Source organism: Plodia interpunctella, chromosome 22 (genome assembly GCF_027563975.2).
Source record: "Plodia interpunctella isolate USDA-ARS_2022_Savannah chromosome 22, ilPloInte3.2, whole genome shotgun sequence".
NCBI classification, from domain to species: Eukaryota; Metazoa; Arthropoda; class Insecta; order Lepidoptera; family Pyralidae; genus Plodia; species Plodia interpunctella.
Genome location: NC_071315.1, coordinates 2567961 through 2588573, shown reverse-complemented (window position 1 = coordinate 2588573; position 20613 = coordinate 2567961). Strand labels below are relative to the sequence as shown.

General features: G+C 34.0%; 2 protein-coding genes and 1 long non-coding RNA gene across 3 annotated transcripts; all 3 read right to left on the bottom strand.

Annotated features, from left to right (window-relative positions):
- Positions 1-3344: 3344 nt before the first annotated feature.
- On the bottom strand, positions 3345-13938 carry LOC135309947 (uncharacterized). The gene is made up of 2 exons (XM_064436698.1): positions 13571-13938; positions 3345-3475 (listed from the first exon to the last, which is right to left on the bottom strand). The coding sequence occupies exons 1-2, from the start codon at positions 13935-13937 to the stop codon at positions 3387-3389; spliced, it is 456 nt and encodes a 151-aa protein (XP_064292768.1). The 5' UTR covers position 13938; the 3' UTR covers positions 3345-3386.
- On the bottom strand, positions 4388-7916 carry LOC128679717 (uncharacterized). Its single transcript, XM_053762134.2, has 2 exons — positions 7086-7916; positions 4388-5969 (listed from the first exon to the last, which is right to left on the bottom strand). Exons 1-2 carry the CDS (start codon positions 7278-7280, stop codon positions 4770-4772), a joined length of 1395 nt encoding a protein of 464 aa, XP_053618109.1. The 5' UTR covers positions 7281-7916; the 3' UTR covers positions 4388-4769.
- LOC128679734 (uncharacterized) lies at positions 8268-13561 on the bottom strand. The gene is made up of 2 exons (XR_008405778.2): positions 12657-13561; positions 8268-12485 (listed from the first exon to the last, which is right to left on the bottom strand). It is a non-coding gene; the product is annotated as an uncharacterized LOC128679734 (long non-coding RNA).
- Positions 13939-20613: the final 6675 nt, after the last annotated feature.

The window sequence follows — 20613 nt, the reverse complement described above, 5'->3', positions numbered from 1 at the left end:
TACTTATTGCACAAAAGAAAGTACAATTGGCGGACTTAATGCCATAATTTACTATCTACCAAATTTTAAATATTTTACATGCAGCATATAATTAACCTTTATCATAGTTAACAAATATATTTTATTACTAATAAACAGTCTTTCTAAAAACCTATTTTAAAGACGCCTATTTTCGTTAAAGAAACTAGTTAAAGGAAATGGTATCATATAAAAGAAAAAAATCAAAAATTAAAAGCCTGAAGGGAAATGTGACTGCTGTGATTGTTCAGAATTAATAACACAGGTGATTCTTGGGTAGGCTGAGCAAATGCTGCGAAATGTTTGAGCCAAGTGACAAATAAGTCTTCGTTTATCCAGCCATTTTTAGAGTTGGCGTATAATGCACCAGCTGGTCCATCTTTCTCTAATAAAGGCGTCATTCTCTGTCTGGCAAAAATAAACATGGGCGGTATAAAATTTCCAGCAGAAAAAAGAAATATCTGTTTTATTTGAAAATTATTTTACTAACATACCTTTAGAACTCAGTTATAAACTTAAGTCCTAGTAATGCTGTATCTCTACTTAAAACTAATGTCACTGCATGTAGATCTAAATTTAAGTTTTCACACATAGAACCTAGTGACATCATTAAAACTTTTAAACAGCTAAATCTTAAAAAATCTGAAGATCATTGGGGTATGTCTGTTAGTTTGATTCAAAATATAATCAATGTCATAGCTGTAGACTTAGCTTTTATATTTAATCAATGTGTTGACCAAGGTACTTTCCCAGATTTAATGAAATATAGTAAATTAATTCCATTATTCAAAAAAGGTGAAAAATCTGAGCCTGGCAATTATAGACCAATTTCCATATTACCCGTATTAAGCAAGGTATATGAAAAGATAATGCTCAATCTCAACAACACATATCAAAGACTCCAAATTCAAAGCGGAAAAAAACAGGACTCGTTTAAATTTCGCTAAGACAGATTTAAGAAATGATACGACATCAAATGCGGGAGATAAAAATGACATTTTGTTAGACTCATCGCAAGGCATAACTACAAAGGCATCGTCTAGTTCACCAATAGAAAAAAATAAATTAGATACAAAATTAATAAAAAATAAACTTTGTATTATAAGCAGTAAAAATAACAATGATATAATTCAAATACTAGAGGAAACAGAATTAAATAAAACATTTTCATACTGTCATTACATAAAAAATGATGCTGGAATATGCAATCTTCTCTCTGATATAATCGAGAAGCTTGAAGGTTTTACAAAAAGAGATTACTGCATTATTATGATGATTCGTCTATTTACAACAATAAATTAATATAAGTAAAAAAAATCTAAGTCTTTCTAAGTAATTGTTCGAAGTGCTCACCATTTTCACGAATGCAGTCAGTACAGTCTTGCACGGCGTAGAGAATTTCATTTTAGTTTTCGTAAAACGTACAAATCCTGTTTCAGTTTATCGAATGCTGAAACGATTCGTTCGCGTAACACTTCAACACTGTTGATTTCTTCAGTGTACACCAAACGTTTAACATCACCCCACAAATAATAATCTAATGGAGTTAGGTCCGGGGACCGTGCTGGCCAGTTTACTGGACCTTCACGCCCGATCCAGTTATTACTAAACTTGCGGGTCAGGTATTCGCACTTGGATTGCAAAATGTGGAGGAGCACCATCTTGTTGGTAATAAAAGTTTTGCAGGGAAGCGAGAGGAACGTTATCCAGTATCTCGTTTATAACGCGATCCAGCAACTCCAGGTACGTTGAGCCGGTAAGACGGCCCTCAATAAAATAAGGTCCGAGTAAATGGCCGTCTATTATGCCAGCCCAGACATTTAAACCAAATCGGTGTTGAAAAGAATATATTTTTATCTTTCTGGGGTTTTCATCCCGATAACTCCACCAGTGCTCATTATGGATATTGAATACACCAACTCTTGTGAACAAACTTTCGTCTGTCCACAAAATGTTGGCGTTTCGGTTGTCTAGCAGCCAGCGACAAAATGTGATTCGTGCATTATTATCCTGTGGGAGCAGATCTTGTACTTTTCTAAAGTGAAACGGGTGTTTCTGTTCACTTTTCAATAGTCTCCACACTGTTACTTGGCTCACATGGAAGTGTCGTCCTGCCTCACGGGTACTAGAACGGGGCTCTACTTCGAAGTAGTCTAGAATTAATTCCTGCAACTCTACAGTAAGCCCTACACTGCCTCGAGCTTGCGCGTGTCTTGGGACGTCAAACTGACGAAAGTCTCTCAATCGCTGTGTGGCCGCAAGCATAACCTGGCGGGTCGGCCTCCTTTGATGTGGAAACATATTCACGGCTTGCCGCAAACTGTCACCACATATGGCATACAAGCGTACCATTTCCACCAACGCGTGGTTGGTATACGCTTCAGTCATTTTCGTGATTTGATTGTGATACGCAACTTAACCCTGCAGTGGTCGCGCACCTAATCGAGACAAGAGTGGTTGCGCGGACTACATACGTAGTCCATTTTCAAAATGAAATAACTTTTGTTTTTTTATATAATTTATTTATTTTACCTATGGAATTATAATCAGTACAGTTTTCTTAACTACATATATAAAATTAAAAAAAAACTTCAATGTCAACTCTTTTTTATATTAATTAAACAAAAACAAAAATACTTCTCTAAATTGGCACAATAATCACAGCTTTGGTATTGATTGAGATCACATTTAAATATAATAATTAAAATTAATCATTCATAGCATTTTCTACACAGGACACATAATCTTGGAATGATCTCCACAAATAAACTTTTTGCAGACAGTGCACGACTTTCGAGTATTTTTATTGCGAGCTCTCTTCCACAGTCGTGGCAACGGCGCACTACATTGCTCGACGTCGCCTCTGAAGCTGGTGCTTGTCTTTCTTGGTCCGTAATACCTAGAAAATCTTTAATTTTTATTGCCAAAGACCTCGGCAACGATTTTGAGTCTATTCTTTTTTGAGCCAATGGTTTCATCCAACCCAAAGATAAGTCGACCAGGAAGTCCCGACGGCATACATTTCCATAATTTTTATTTGCTGTGTAAATACATAATGCATTTAGTGCACTCAAGTTTAGTAAATTGAAGAACACCGTTAGAGGCCATCTTCTAGAGTTTCTCGAAACGTCATACAAAGAACACATTTTATCAACTAAGTCGACACCATTCTTTGTTCTATTATAATAAGTTACTATTTCCGGCTTTTGAGCATCTCCAGTAGTGTCATCAATTTTGTCATCATTATGCATTATTGACATCAGAATAACAACCTTATTGGGTTTCCTGATGACACGTGCCGTATTTTTATTAATAATATGATTGGTATAAGTTTCACGATCCATCTCAGTGCGATATTCACAGATCTTTTATTTGTGACATACGTCACATTGATCCTTCTTAGGTTTAAAAAAACTGAGCTTAAAGCTATCGTTTACAATAGTTTTATATTGACGCTCTGTTTCCGCTTTACATTGGTAAATAATAGGAACAAACCATGCATTGTACATAACGAAGAGCTTATGAAAGTTTAAATCGCTATCCGATTCATTGCGGATGGCACGCCTGCCGTGCCATTACTTTCTTTTACGTGTGGCGTAGGGCGCGGGAGCCGTGTCATTTTTAAATCGATGATAACTCCTTCAAATTAGGTTTTAGGGAGATCTACCCAGAACAAAATTGTCGCTATTTTTCATCTAAATCAAGGTCGTAGCCTTCGTTTCTGGTAATTGTATGATTTTATTAAAAGCAGGTGTAACCAACCTTTTCAGATGCTTAAAATTGCAATTTAATAATACCTAGGCTACATGACTCAATTTTGTTTTGTTTAAATATGGAAACACCTCTAAAAATAAGCCCACTAGTAAAAGAAATACCATGATTACTGAAGAACTCTTTGACATAAAGTCACACTTTTTTGGCGAGTCCAAAACGTTCCATAGAGAAGGCTACCTAGGTGTGACGTCACTTCTAAATAATATGTATTTCGTAGGACACGTGCGTGAACTTTATATGATAACTATGTAAAATATTGTGTTTATGGTATAGGCCTCATAATAAAAGTTGCTTTGATTTTAATAAGTTACCTTATGATAATACAATTTTTTGCTTTTTCTATAGTTTTAAAATGGACTTGCCCAACTAACTTCAAATAATCTTTAATATAAAAATAAATCGCTAAATGTGTTGGTAAGCGCATAACTCAAGAACGCCTGGACCAATTTGGCCAATTCTTTTTTTTTAATATTCTTCGTAGCTCAAGGATGGTTTTTACGGCGAGAAAATGTATGTACCTCGGGCGAAGCCGGGGCGAGCAGCTAGTAGTTACAAAATTAAAAGTGTGATTATTAGTTTCGGTTAGGTAAAAATTTAGGTAATTTCCAGTCGGATACCACTATTTGTGATCCTCCTACCGTGAGTATTATTAACAATTTCTCGTCTGATCCCACTTGCAGTTTGTACGTCCCAACGGATCCTACTACATTCTTGCAAAGTTAAAAAAGGGGTATGTACAGTCAGGAAAAAAGTCATTCGTTAAAAATCAACATTCATTTATTTACAACAATTATCACAGATATCATAGAAAAATAAATCATCACAGAAAACACTTTACATTTAAATTAAAACTATCAAATATTAATTACAACGACTAGCTTCAAATCAACTTGTTATCTTAACTAAAAATATAGATAAGTCATTCATATAATCTGTATATAAAAATTTACAAAATAAGGAAATAAAATAAAAAGAAATCATAATCTTAACTTTTCCAGGCAGTGACCAACTGTGATTTTACCTGACAAAAGTTCATTAGTTACGTGTTTAAACCAGTTGTCGTTAGCAATCACTTTGGTTAGTCTTCGCTTCGGGTTCGGCAGCTCAAAATTATGCTTTTTAATGTTAACCTTTTGAAGACTGGCATCATCTTTTAAAACTTTTAAGAGTTGAAATAAATTGGGTTTCTTTGGCAGAGTACTGTTTAGTTTTTTATGCCAAGATTCTACAGCATTGGTTGTGCGGTGACGTTGATTATGAACACACCAAATGTTGACAAAATTTTCGTCTTCCAGCCATTGTGTCACCATATAATCGTTGAATTGTTGAATTTCATTAGATTCAGGACTGTCTTCCATTAAATAGCACCACCCGTCTGAGATGAATTCTCGAGGTAGCAGCGGCAGGAGAGCTGAGAGCGCTACATGTTTTCGGAGTCTCTTTTCTTTAGTTAAATTTAGCGCTTTAGCCTTCTTCCACACGTTGTGTGAAAAATGAAAGTAACATCCTTTTACTTCGACTGAAGGGAAAACTTTTGATATGGCATTCATAGCCGCTTGTTCATAATCTGTCACATATATCAACGGTTCCCAATCTGGAATATGTTCCTTTAATACTTGAAAAAGTGTTGTGTAAATTTCTTCAGTTTTTCTATTCAGCAACACGTACATTAAAGGCACTATTCTTGTGTGCTCTTCATTGCTTCCGAGATCGCCGTGTATAGAATAAAGTTGTACAATTGGTTTTGGGCAGCACTCAAAAGTTCCGTCACTAAAATAAATCTTGATATGTTTAATTTGTTCCAGGACTTCGCTATCAGCAAAAACTATAATTCGAGTTTCGGAAGATTCATTATAGTAGTCGGCAAGAACAAATTCCTTGAACTGCAAAGGAACTATAACTTCTTCAGGCAAATTGCATTGTATTTTTGTCACTCCGGCTTTCTTATTTCTGGCATTATATAAAGAAGATTTAATGTTTCCGAATGACGGAAGCTTTTTTAAGAGATCCAAGCCTGCATTTTCGAATTCTGACATAAAGTTGTTGTAAATATTGGGTATTGGTGAAAAATTCGAAGATAGAACCTTTTCTCGGCATTCATGTAATTTTTGATCTACTACATTTTTTATTTCGTCCGGCTTACATTGGTGACTTTTTTCTTTTATAATGTTGTTTTCCTGATGAAAAAAAAAACTTCAAGTTAGATTACACACTTTAATGAATAATAATAATACTGTTAGACTAATCCACACAGCGCCATCTAGCCCCAAGCTAAGCAACTAAATGCTTATGTTATGCGTGCTAGATTAACGGATATTCCTACTATTTATAATAGTTTTTTTTGTTGTATATATGTCGCAGTCATCTGGTTGAATCTACTATTTGATTGAATGACTAGCTCCTATATTGAATGACGATATTCAATTGAATGACTAAAGGACAATTCGTCAAGTCGTGTAACGTTTAACGTCTTGACTGAACGTCATTTAGCGAAGTCGTTGAATGGGATATAGCCCATTTTGTAATGTTTGGTTAGGATGACCATGAGTTCGCAACTTAAAAGTTAACCTTACTTTAAATAAAAATAAGTTAATTATAAAATATCTCGTTAAATAGAATCTGTACGACTTTGTAATATTTGATTAGGGTGAACATAAGTTCGCTAATTTCGTAAAATTAAAAAGGTAACCTTACTTTACATAACAAAAATGAGGACATGATATGTTGCAGGATAATATGGCACACCTTATTTATGATATCACAAATAAGGCACTTTAACGCTAATTTAATCGAAAAGAATTTCAATACAGTGCTTTCTGTGCAAGCTGTTTGACGCCACATTTGTTTTGGTGACTACTAGCGCTGCAGTGGGAAAAAAATGAACTAAATTTGAATCACCTGACTGATTTTACGTCCGCCCTGTTCAAAGAGCTATGTTACAATCAGCTAACTAGTTGGACGTTGAGTGACGCTTGTTCTATCAACGTTTAGCCTAGTGATTCAATTGAATATCGTCATTCAATAAAGGAGCTAGTCATTTAATCAAAAAGCAGATTCAACCAGATGACTGCGACATATACACATTATACATAGTAACACCCAGACCCATCACAGATAGTAAAATTCATCATTTCATTTTCTGCCCGGCCGGGGATCGAACCCGGGACCCGTGCATAGCAAACCCGCCATGGTGACCACTACGCTACTCAGGTCGTCAAAATGAATCAATGAATGAGCCAAAAAATTAAAGCAAGTCAGTTCGTTATTTTATGTGGATATAAAGTAGCTCATACCTTTATATTTATATATGCCGGGCACTTTTTGCGCCAATTCACGCATCTCCACGTAATACATCCACTTTTGAATGTTATTTTCTTAGTATATTGGTAACCAGCCCGCAACAAAACTGCACCACCGTTCCTCTGTATAATTGTGAACTCACCACCAGAGTTATTAGAGGTAGAGGGCTTGCTATTACCTTCTGACATTTCCTAAAACGAATAACATTTTCATTATTATACATCAATTAAAAACATAAAGTTCTAGGATAATGATGATAATAAAATTGATGTGTTGAAATAAACGTTAATCTTTTCTATAAACGAAATATAACTATTCTCTGCCATGCCTTAACTGTTCTATAACAATAAAACTTTGTAAATGAAAATAGAATTTAATAAATCTATAGCAATCGTTTAATATTACAAGATGCGTACTTACTGTCTAGTAATTCACTTCAACACGTCACGTACAATGAGATGCACATAATTTCACATTGGAAAGCAAAATGACGACTGGCAATTAGAATAAAGATAACCCCTTTCTCAAGGTCAACTAGCTCTAAGTATGAAACAATTCCTGGAAATATTAGTTATACTTGTCTCTGATTGGATGGACAAGCGCGCCTACTACGTTCGCAGGTAAAAAAGCTGCATGTATGGCTATTATTACTTTTTTAAATTAGTATCATTATGATAGTAGAAATTATGTTACTGGCTGTACTAAAAATATGTTTAAACCACTAGTAGGATCAGAATGGAATATATAATAAATTAAAAAAAGTTGATCCCACTGGTATATTATGCAAGTGGTATCCGACGGGAATAAAAAAATAAATAAAATAATCGTGATCCCACTGGGATCAAAACTTAGTAGTATCAGACTGGAATAAATCAAAATTTATGTATTATGAAACATTATTTCCAAAACTCTACTCCTGTCATGTAGCCTATTAGTTATGGAAAAATACCACGTGCGGTTCAATATGGCTAATATGAGTCTTATTGCACACGACACTTCATGTCCTAAACAATGGAGGATCCCTGCCGGAGAGATAACAAGTTGCATGTCCCTACGAAGTACCAACAATGTAAAATGACCAGTACGTTTTGTACAATATGGTCCATTTTTGCGTGGACAGATAAGAAAAAGGTCCTAAAAAATTCGAAGGTGAATGTTTTCTTATCTTTTGTGAATTAGTTCTGTTTTGCTATCCTTGGTGATCAGATCTGCGTGCGTATCGATGACATTGAGATCGTATATCTGGGCTTTCGACATTTGTGTTGTGAGGACTGTGTTACTGTGCACTGATCTTCGTAAAAAAACGACTGCTGCTTGTATAACTGGACTCCGTGATCTGCCAATGTGACGACTCAGCCTGTGTACATAAATCTCTGCTTGCCGTAAACTTCATGGTAACTTATTGGGTAAGTTACTCTTATTGGTACTCTTTTGAACTCCTATAAGAGCACACTATAAGGTAGGTACTCTTTTGAACAGAGTAAACTTTGTTCAAAAGAGTACCTATCTATGTATCCAATGGAGGGATCCTGTTTGTTCTCATGATTAAATTTATCATAATATGGTTTGTCATAAGGCCTTTCTCATAATTTTTCTAACATAATAATTGATTCACATAAAGTTTATTGCTATAATGCTTGTGTAGGCATAATGTTAGTTTATAATAATGAGTTTTGCTGTAAAATAGTATATCATAATGGGTTTGTCATAACAGTTATAGTCATAATCATAGTTTATTATAATTTATTTAGTTCATAAATTCTATTCTAACTCTATTTTAAACCCTTATAAGTGGCTAAAATTTGAATAAGTTTTTTCATAAGATTTTCTAACGAGAAAACGAGAGAATTTTGTTGATGGTTTCCTGAACCTGAAAATGTAAGACATTAACATTTCAATAAGTATTTTCACTTTAAATTACTTAAAAACACTAGTATAGGTTAAGGTGCGGCGGCCCTTGGGCCACCCCTTAGCCGCGAACATAAATAAACTAAATAAACTAAATCACTTTAACTTATCACATTCTTCTTATTAACATAGGTAAAAACTTAAATGTTATATGTTATATACTTAATATTATTTTTTTTTTTTTATTGGATTAAAACAGAATGATTTGGATTAAAACTTTAAGTCTTTTCGAACTCTTCGGAGCCGCCATCCGCCATGGATCCTTTGAATCCAAGTATTAATCTGCCAAGTTCGCCAAAACCTGGACCATCATCGGGTATAAATCCTTTGGAAGCTTGCAGTTCGCCGCAATTCGGTACATCAACTTCTCTGGATCCTTTGAATCCGTATATGATTCTTCCAAGTTCACCAACACCTGGACCATCATCAGCTATAGATCCTTTGGAAGCTTGCAGTTCGCCGCAATTCGGTACATTAACTTCACTGGATCCTTTGAATCCATATATGATTCTTCCAAGTTCACCAACACCTGGACCATCATCCGCTATAGACCCTTTGGAAGCTCGGAGTTCGCCGCAATTCGGTACACCAACCGCATTAGATCCCTTAACCGTAGAATTAGGAAGAATGATGTCTCCACAAGAAACTATGCCATTATACGATATGGAAGGCTTAGATTTTATTGGTGACGAAGAACTATAAGGGATTTTGACCGGCAATAACGACGACACATTGGATGAACTTAATAGTGCAGATCCGAACGAAGAAACAAATATTAGCAATTCTTACGAAAATCAACAGGCCGAAGAGGAAGAAGATACTTCTCCAGAAGAGACGACCGGGTGGTATCCGGGTAATCCTACAAATATGTCCAATATAATCTTTACAGGGACAAGTGGTATGTTGCCGCCACATGATGTAAACGTCAAAAGTCCTTTGGACTATTTCTTTTTATTCTTTAATTCTCACTTTATAAATTTAATTCTGGAGTGTACTAATAAGTACGGTAACAAACTAAAAGCAACAGCGACTACTCCACGCGCTCGTTTTCGCAAGTGGACTGATGTAAGTGTAGCCGAATTCAAAACTTTTCTCGGTCTACTGTTGCTGATGGGGACAATTAAGCTAAATAGACTAACAGACTATTGGTCAACTCATTATTTGTTTCGTCTATGTGTACGTCAATTTATGTCGAGAGATAGATTTTTTTTAATTTTAAGAGCTTTAAACGTGCAAAATAATGAGAGAACCCAAAGTATATTTAAAATAAAGTCGTTAATTGATTTGTTCAATGACACGATTGATTCGGTATATTATCCATTGAGAGAATTAACTATTGATGAATCTCTTATTTTATGGAAAGGAAGACTTCGTTTTCGTCAATATATTACAGGTAAAGCCCATAGATACGGCATCAAGTTGTACATTTTAGCCGACGCTAACGGAATTATTTTAAAAATTCACGTGTACGCAGGGTCTCAAGATACACAAGTAGGCGGTAAAAATCATATTAAAAAAGTTGTACATCTTCTTATGAAAAAATATATTGAAAAGGGACATTCCTTATATTTAGATAACTTTTATACCAGCGTGGGGTTATCTGAGGAGTTATTGTGTAAAAATACATACGTAACTGGTACCTTAAGAGCAAACCGTATTGGTAATCCAACGGTAGTAAAAAATATAAAATTAAAACCAGGAGAATCGTGTATAGTACACAACTGGAAAAAAATTGTAGTAACCAAATGGCAAGATAAACGGGAGATATTGTTCATAAGTTCGGAACACACAAGTCAATATAAAGCGACTACTAGTCGCCGTGTACGCACCGTCAAATACAAACCGGCCGTACAAATAAAATATAATAAATACATGCGGGCAATAGACCGACATGATCAGATGTTAAGTTATTATTGCTGTGAGCATAAGACCCTGCGCTGGTACAAAAAAGTTATTATACATATAATACAAATATGTCTAGTAAATGGCTTTTTGCTTTTTAACGCAAGAAACAAAGGAAATGAAACAACTTTGTACAAATTTAGAATGGACATAATGGAGAAATTACTGCCAATGCCAAATAGAACAGAACTTTCTCGGTCTCTATCAGAAGGAAAAATACATTTACCTGCCAACTTGCCAAAGAAAAATGGCAATACCCTAAGAAAAAGATGCAGAGTGTGTTATTTGAAAACCAAAAAAAGAGTTTCTGTTTTATTTGGCTGTCCTGATTGCCCCGGATTTCCGGGTCTATGTATTGATAAATGTTTTAGAGAATTTCACAAATATTAGCATACTGTATTGTGATTGTTAAAAATTACAAATTGTGTTATAGAAGATTTTTTAGGTTTTTATAATACTTAACTTGATTGGCAAGAGGCTACTCACTATAATTTGATTTTGCTGATTTTCAAATTTAAAAGTTTAATTAAAAAAAAATACGATCAGTCAGGTACTTATTTTAAAAATACTACTGACAGTACATACTGATTGTCTACGGACTTCTGAACTATTTTTGTAATCACATGTTCAGTTTACTTTTATAAGAAATGGTCAATAATAATAGAGCAAAATTTGTGAAACACCATTTTTTTTTTGTAAAGGATATTGATTAAAAACTGAATAGGTACTGATTAAAAAAAAAACTTCTTAATCATAAAAATCAATCTGGCACTTTACTTAAAATATCAGTCTCCAGTCTCCTTTAAATGATATACAATCAGTCTTATAATTTAAGAACAATGTCAGTAGAAAAGATTAAGATGATCCGATTTGCATTGAGCGGGATGGCGGGATAGTGTTAAAAATATTGACCATAACTCAATTGTATACGGTTTCATTTAGGTTACTGCAAAAATGTCTGTTACTGAACGAAAACTACATTGATCTATGTATTTCAGTTCGCCAAATGCAAAAATACTTGGAAATATTATTGTGTACTTAAATTTCCCGCTCAAATTGATCGAACCGGCATATGTAACTTTTTTTAAATATATGGTTTTCATTTAAAACCTAGTTTCATTAAAAACTCTTTTCTAATTTTTTTTATATTGTACCTACTTACTAAAATTATTTTCTTATCATATCCAAAATTTGCTGCATTTTTATATTTCTGTCATATGGCTTGAAGCGCAGCAATTCATTTGAAACCAACTGGCCAAAATATTTACATCCATGGATGTCCAAGATAGTTGGGACCTGATCCTCATCTTCCTTATTTTTTTCTATATCCTTTGCACTGCCCGCCATTGTATTTTCTGTGCAAATTGCTCTATCCACCATTACTTTTTCTGTACATGTTGCACTATGTACCATATTTTTTTCTGGGCACATAAAAATATCCTTTGTTTTTATATTTTGTGTAAATTCGAAGTTGTCCCTGTGTAGTAAATACTTTTGCGAATTTGGCTCGAAAATTTCGTCATCAGATTCGCACTGAGTTTCAGTTTCTGTCTCGGGAATGTACTTTCTTTTTCGCCGTAATTCTTAAACAATAATAGGCAATAGGTAATTAGAGTATAATGGCAATATTAAGCAAATTAGGATTTTGAATGACTGAGATTGAAGGCACCCGTCTATTTACTCTTTTTCTTAAAATGTAAAAATCTTATTCCATAGTGCCCTAGTAAACGACTCATAGTATTTTTGGTACTTACATATAAGTTTGATAATTTTTCCTTTGGTAAATTCAGAGAAAAATTGATTACCGCCGAAAGTGGCCACTTTTGGCGGTAATCAATTTCCCTCGGCGGTTTTGAAAGGAAAAAATATGAAACTGCGAAAAATACTATGTGTTATTTACTATGACACTATGGGATTAGATTTTTAAAATATGATACGGAATTTATAGACGAGTGGCGCTAGTTTCGCTGCACTAGTCGTCTTAATGACTTAATGTATCATATGACAACCATACTAGTAGTATTATAAATGCGGAAGTTATCATGCTTGTAATTTTGTGAATTTGGATGTTTGTTCTCAATCACGCTGAAACGGCTGAACTGATTTGGATGAAATTCTGAACGGGAATAGTACAATCAACTTAAGCTTAGACAATGTATTAATTTGAACGCGGGCGAATTGCGGGAAAAAAGCTAGTATTTTTAATAAATATATACCTATTAAGTACTAAATCAAACTTGACAGTTTATCATTACGTAGTGTAAATAAGTTGAAATTTCTTGTGAGCAAAACCAAAACAATAATTACAGAACTAACTTAAAACCTCATTTAGTCAAGCCCACATTCCTATAAAACTATTCAAACCATTAGGACTTAAAAATAAGTTCAAAAGGTTTTGCACACCTTCATTAGAAATGTCACTTACCTTCCATTTTCAAAAATACACTTGTTATGCCACTTATAATCACTTGAAACAACGTTTCTGTATGTTCGCGTTAGATTTCGAATGTCAACTAAAAGTATGTAAGCCTAAAACATGTAAAAACTGGTTGAAATACTGTATTCTTTTCCACATGGCTGAAGACACAGGAGGCGTGTCATGTAATCGTATGGCGCTTGACCCGGCAGCCGTGTCACATAGTTTTTGTTGAACGCCATTAGTAAAAGTTTGCAAAATTAGGCATCGCAATGAATCGGCTATCTAAGTATAATTTGGAGTTATCTTTTCGAGTATAATGGGACTCTACTGGTTGCAAGCATTCAATATGGTCACATACACTTTTCTTGACATCAGCAGACATTTTGCAAGGATGATTTTGGCTTACCAGGTTGGATACATAAATCCATTGCTTATGATGATCGCCTAATTTCCAGAAAGCCTCAAAAATAGCTTTTCTTTGTTCTGTTGATATTTTTTCGAAACATTTTAATCGGCATTTACATGGCGATTTTATTTCTTTTTTTGGTTTACGTATACCTTTACGAGTCACGTACGCCTTACCGAGATTTATCTTTTTTTTCCTCTTTACATCCATCCACTCATTCTTATGCTGTCTTCTAATGTTACCCTTGTCTTTTCTTGTTACCTTTTTTCTATCGGGGGTAGATGTAACATCACTAAAGCACGTTAATGGCGTGTTTGCTTGGGGTGTCGAATAGCCAGTAAAATTAGATAGTTGAGAGAGTGGTTCGTCACCAATAAAATACGGGCAAAAATCATTACAACAATCTATATCTAAATGGTTAGTAGTACATTCAGGAGAAGACGGGTAATGTATGTCTGAAGATCTTGGTGATAAATCGTCAGGTAGGGTACGGGTACCAGTAGTCAGCCTTTTAGCGAAAAGTGTAAATTTAAATATGTATAGAAAATTATTGAAAATAGTAATAAAAAACCTTTTGTACTTATATACTTAATCATTTATTAAACTTTGATAAGCAATTAACAAATAACATAATTTTGCTTAATAAGTATGGAAAATAAAATATTTATCAAAATAAGGCACTTTTCCCCAGTACTCAGCCGGCACAAGCCAGCACTCGGCCATGTAGCTACAAGTAGTCAGCCTCTCCTGAGATCGATTGTTTTAAGCTTAATTATGTAGGAACTTAATCAAATTAATTAAATAATAAGACCTTAGTAGGTACTCTAATATCACAAGAAACATTATCAACTTATTCATCATTTAAATCACTATTTAAAAAATTCTGAAGTTCTTCATTTCTAAAGGTTTCTCTACGATTAACCATTTTTTTTTCAGAACTATATTTTCTTTATTAGTTTCTTTCACAGGAGTTCCAGGTGTTATGACTATATCACTGAGGATTTTAATCTTATTTGGTTTAGCTTTCTCTGGATCACAGTTAGTCTGCTCTGCTTCTTCTCCTTTTCTTTCTTTCATATCATTTAATTTTCTTTTTTTAATACTTTTCATAATGAATTCTGGATCAGAGTCATCAATTTTCTTTTTTGTATTAAGTCCTTTCACTTTACGTTTGGTAGAATTCACAGCTTTATTTTTCTTGGTTTCATTTTTCTGCTTTTGCTTTTCTTCTTTATTTTTCTTTCTCTGTAACTTTCTTCAATGGCATGTTTCTTTTTTTGTTTCTCATCCTCTTTCATAATTTCAAATTGCCTCCATTCTTCAGACGATATTGCTCCAATTCTGTTCATTACTCTAGGAGATGCGGTTTTCTTTATAACTAGGTGACGGAATAATGAGATGCTTTCGAACAAAAGGTGATACTTTCGGTGATCGAATGAGTATCACAGAATCAGTCTTAGGTTTTTGGTAATAAGTCGGTTCACTTCTTGACATCGGAGAGTTGTCTCCAATGGGTACTAATATTGCATTATCATTGACCTCTAATGTGCTTACATGAATAGCATCGTCCAGTAAATTATTGTTGATAAAAGTAAGATCGCCAAGTGTCATATTATTTAAACTATTAGTATCTAGTACTTCGGACGGTGATGTACTTATTCTACGTTTATCTACTTCTTTATTATATATCCTAGTTATATCACTTTTTATTTCAGTCTTTTTTTTGTTTTTATTTTCTTCTTCAGTGTTTATTACGTGTAATTCTTCTTTGGCTCCATTTATTTCAGTTTCATTGATAATAGGTCTGGCATTCGTTACTGTCAATCCAGGTTCTGTTCTTTCCTCAAATATTACGCTTTGTTCATTATCTCCAACTGTTCTCTCTGTAGTATTACTACTTACTGAATTATTTAATGCTTCAACCTGTTTCGCATTTTCAACGATTTCGAGTACAATATTCACATCAACTCCTCTTGCAGTCAAATCATTTCCCAAATGCTTTATAATTTTTGATGCGATGTCGAAATCTCTTTTTTTGAACTGCCTTGGTGAAGTTATCTGGCTGGCAGGTGCATGAATTTTCTCTAAAATATTTTGCACGCATTTTGAGTAGTCGACTGCATTTGGATCGAATGGAAAAAGGCCACACTTACGGAATCCATTTTTGATGGCTTGATTCAGAGATTCTTTGCTTAATACTTTTTCCAATAATGGACAGAATGAAGATTTTGTCAACACAGTGTTAGCGTTTTGTGGCTGTGAACACCACTCATGAACCGTTTTTGCCCATTCAGATTTCAGTGGTTTAAAAACGCTAACATCTGCTGGTTGCATCATATGTGTTGTATTAGGTGGTAGTGCGTACAAAATGATGTTATTTTCATGACAGTATTTACTGAGCTTCATTGTCATGTGAGTTTTGTGACCGTCGACAAAAACCAGCACTGGTTTTTTCACTTTGTTTTCATCTATCCACTTGGATAGACATTTAGAAATATAATCGAAGAAAATGTCTGCCTTCATCCAACCAGTGTCAGATTTACCGAGAAACCAACCATCAGGCATACTATTTATAACATCTTTGGGGGGTCTGATGTACGGGAAAACTACACAGGGAGGTAAAATATCGCCCATAGCGGAAAAAAAGCTAAAACCGTGACTGCTTCCTTTTCATTGCCTTTACTATTTGGTATACATTTTTATATCCTCGGGGTGCTATCACTTTTCCAGTTTTTGGGCATAGCATGAAGCTTGTTTCGTCACCGTTTAGTATTCTTTTAGAGTCCTCTAACACGTCGAGTGCTTGATTTTCCCTTAGATAATCTGTGAGTTTCTCAAACCACTTTCTTATACTCTCTTCAGTGATTACTGCCCTTCCCTTTGAAATAGCTTCAGGTGTTCTCATTGAAAACATATTGTTACGTCTGAAAAAAGAATTCATCCACTTCTTGCCTGGTCTTCCATTTACAAACGGGTTAGGCCTGCCGTCTTCTATCATCATATCTTGGACAGTATTAAGTAGGTTGTCAGGTTTCAAGCTCAAGATCAAGCTCAGGATTTTTCTCGTATATAATACAATAAATTTGTTACATCAAAATATAGACGGATTAATTAGTAAATCAGATTTTATTGTTGAATGTTTAGACAATTTGTATGAAAATGGTAATAAAATAAATATATTGTGTTTTACGGAACACAATATGATGGCTAGTGATGTAGGCTTTCTTAACATACCAAATTTTAATATAGGTTCATTTTATGCTAGAACCAATAGACATGGCGGGTCGTGTATTCAGAACAACATAAACTACATATGTTTATACAGATCACCGATCCAAAGCAAAGTGGAAATGTTTTTTGAAAAATTTCGCAAAGTACTGCAATTGTTTGGGTATAATAATGGCAATAAAATAATTATTTGTGGAGATTTCAATACAAATGTTCTACAAGATTCTCCAACTTCCTCAAACTTTCAGCGACTAAGCGACGAATTCAATTTAAAAATTGCAATAAATCAACCCACAAGACCTAGAAGTGGGACTTGTATTGACAATATTGAAATAATTGATCTGGGTGTGTCAGATCACACTGCCCAATTGATGAGTTGTCCGGTTAAAAATACTTGCGTTCTAAAATACTGGTATACATTTAAACGAGATTATAGTCAAGATAATATGCGCCTCTTCAAAAATTGTATAAGTGCATTAAGTTTTTCTGATTCATTTAAATCAAATGAGGCAAACAAAAGTTTTGACTGCTTTTATAATCTTTTTACACTATTTTATAATTTATGCTTTTAAATGTTTGCTATTAAATGTAAAGTATCTACAGAAACTAAACCAAAGTGGATTACACGAGGAATTAAGCTATGTAGTAAAAAGAGGCGTGATCTTCTTTGGAAATATAGATTAAAACCAAGTAAAACAACAAAAGTTAAACTTATGCAATATAACGAAAGATATAAAAAAGTTATTAAATTAACACAAAAAGCGCAAAACAGTCATTTTATAAATACAAATCGCAATAAATCAAAGGCAACTTGGAAAATTATTAATTCAGTAAAAGCTAATATACCTAGAAACTATATAAAAGGAATATATATTGATAATATACAACAAACCCTAAATTAATAGCAGATCATTTTAATAATTACTATGCAACTATAGCTCAAAGAAATGTATCGAAAGTAAAATGTAATAAATATTTTGCAATGTTAAGTCCAGTAAATCTGTTTTCATGAAACCAACCATACCGGATGACTTAGTTAAAATTATAATGAATCTGAAAAACACAAATAGTACTGGATATGACGGCATTCACACACGTATATTAAAGGAAGTGGCACCTATAATAGCTCCCGTTTTAAGTGAAATTATTAATAAATGTATCGAAAGTGGAATTTTTCCAGAGAAATTAAAAATATGCATCATAAAATCATTATTTAAAAAAGACGATAATACCAATGTTAGTAACTATAGACCAATAGCATTACTGTCTATTTTTTCAAAAAAATTCGATAGTTATTTATAACTGTTTATATGAGTACTTTGAAAAGAATAACATTTTTTGTGGAGAACAAATGGGATTTCGTAGATGCAAAAACATTAATATTGCAATTTTTAATTTTCTTAACAAAATACATCATAATATTACGCAATGCAAAGCAGTTTCAACACCTTTGAATAACAACAAATTAGAGAAGAGTAAAGGTAATAGCGATTCTTCTTATCCTTACCAAAACTTAATTGGTTATTTAATGTACCTCGCGGTTAATACTAGACCTGATATTGCGTATGCAATTAGTTATCTTAGCCAGTTCAACAACTGTTTTGATAAATCGCACTGGTTGGCAGCTAAAAGGGTTTTACAGTACTTGAGAGGTACATCGGATTTCTGTATGGTTTACAGGAAAACTGGCAAATATTTGGTAGATTTAACGGATGCAGATTGGGCAAATTGCATAAGTGACCGGAAGTCATACACTGGATACTATTTTGTACTTGCAGGGGGTCCAATTAGTTGGGAATGCAAAAAACAACCAACGGTTGCTCTCTCTTCGACAGAGGCAGAGTATGTAGTGTGAGTATGGCTTTATGTAGTGCTGCAAAGGAAGGCGTATTCTTACGCAGGTTAGTGTGTGACATAACTGGTAGGTTTGATACATTGACACTGTACAACGATAGTCAAAAAGATTGTGCACAATCCCATCCATCATAGCAGGACAAAAGATATCGATACAAAGTATCATTTTATCCGTGAAAAGATTTCTGAAGGAATAATAGACGTAAAATTTCTAGCTTCGGATAAAATGAGTGCCGACATTCTGACTACCTTTGAGGCGAATAGCACATGTCAGGTGTATAAAGGATATGGCTTTGATAAATAGATTTTAATTTCTATTTATATTTCTTTATATTCTTTATATAACTATATCGGTTATTTTGTATCATTTTTCAGATTTTTTCTGTACGTTTTGATTCTTTTTCCTTAAAGGGGAAATATGTTATAAAACTTTTTAGTTTTGTATAGCTTTTGACTAATGAAAAAGAATACTAAGACACTTCAAAAATAAACTCTGTCATACAAACATTTTAATTTCTTTTAATATCTTAATACTCTATCTCCAGATGTCAAGCAGCCAACTTGTATTTGACCCTTGAATGACAATGTCCTTGGCTGAGTTTTTGGTACAGTACTAACGCCGGTTTCATCGACGTTATAAATTCTGTCAGCCGTAAGGCCATGCTCATCTACAATACTTTCCAATAATGTGAAAAACTCATTGACGGCCACTTTGTTAAAAGCCATAGCCCTCGCAGCACAAGTTGGCTCTGGCCGCCTAAATGAAAGGTCAGGATGCCTTTTTAAAAATCCGCCGAGCCAGTCTTCTCCAGCCATTCCAGTGTCTGTGTTGAATGGATTCTCGTTATGGTTTCTCTCCGCCAACTGAAAAGCTAAGCGAAGCTTTTTGCCAGTTATTCCGAAAAGGCGCGCTTCCATTGATTTTATGTACTGTGATAATTCTTCTTCCTGTTCTTTTTTAAACACATGTCAAACAAAATATCTAATTAACACTTAAAGCCTTTATAAATTTCTCATGCTTGCATTTACTTAAAGGTTTTGTCAACACATCAGCAAGCATATGCTCAGTAAGTAAATATTTTACACATATTACATCTTTATTGATAAGATCCTTTACATAATGATATTAAGATATCATTATGTAAAGGATCTTATCATATTGTCTTGTATTTATTGTATTATATTTATAATATTGTCATAAGCGCACGAAACATATAGACCTAAGGGTCTATATGTTTCGTGCGCTTATGACAATATTATAAATAACACAATTAATTTATTTATTCTGTCTAGGTAAAATCTCTGAAAGCAAATTTTTAATAAATGAAATGTCTTTACACACTAATAGCTAAATACTCCGCTTCGGAGCTAGATAACGCTACATATATTTGCTTTCTAGACTCCCAGTTAACTGTATCATTTCCCAGTTTGATAACAAAGCCAGTATACGATTTTCTATCAGTTACATCATTGGCCCAGTCTGCATCAGTATAGGCTCTCAAACACAAATTCCTACTTTTATGAAAACGTAAACAATAATGAATTGTACCTGCCAAATAACGCAGAATACGTTTAGCTGCTAACCAATGTGTCCTATCGAAACAGTTATTAAACTGACTAAGCTGACTACATGCATATGATATATGTGGACGTGTACAAACAGACAGATACATCAAGCAACCAAGCAGCTGACGATAGTTGTAAACATCATCCTGTAAACTAACATTGAGATCGTCGGACCACCACGGCACGGTAAGTCTCTTTCTCTTCTTTTTCTTGGGTATTGCATACTGGTATGCCTCTG

Coding starts and splice junctions, on each gene's coding strand:
- LOC128679717 (XM_053762134.2), bottom strand. CDS start 7,280: ATGTCAGAAGGTAATAGCAAGCCCTCTACCTCTAATAACTCTGGTGGT. Junction 5,970..7,085: donor CGGCATATATAAATATAAAG/GTATGAGCTACT, acceptor TTTTTTCATCAG/GAAAACAACATTATAAAAGA.
- LOC135309947 (XM_064436698.1), bottom strand. CDS start 13,937: ATGGATGTAAAGAGGAAAAAAAAGATAAATCTCGGTAAGGCGTACGTG. Junction 3,476..13,570: donor TGCGATGCCTAATTTTGCAA/ACTTTTACTAAT, acceptor AAGCGGAAACAG/AGCGTCAATATAAAACTATT.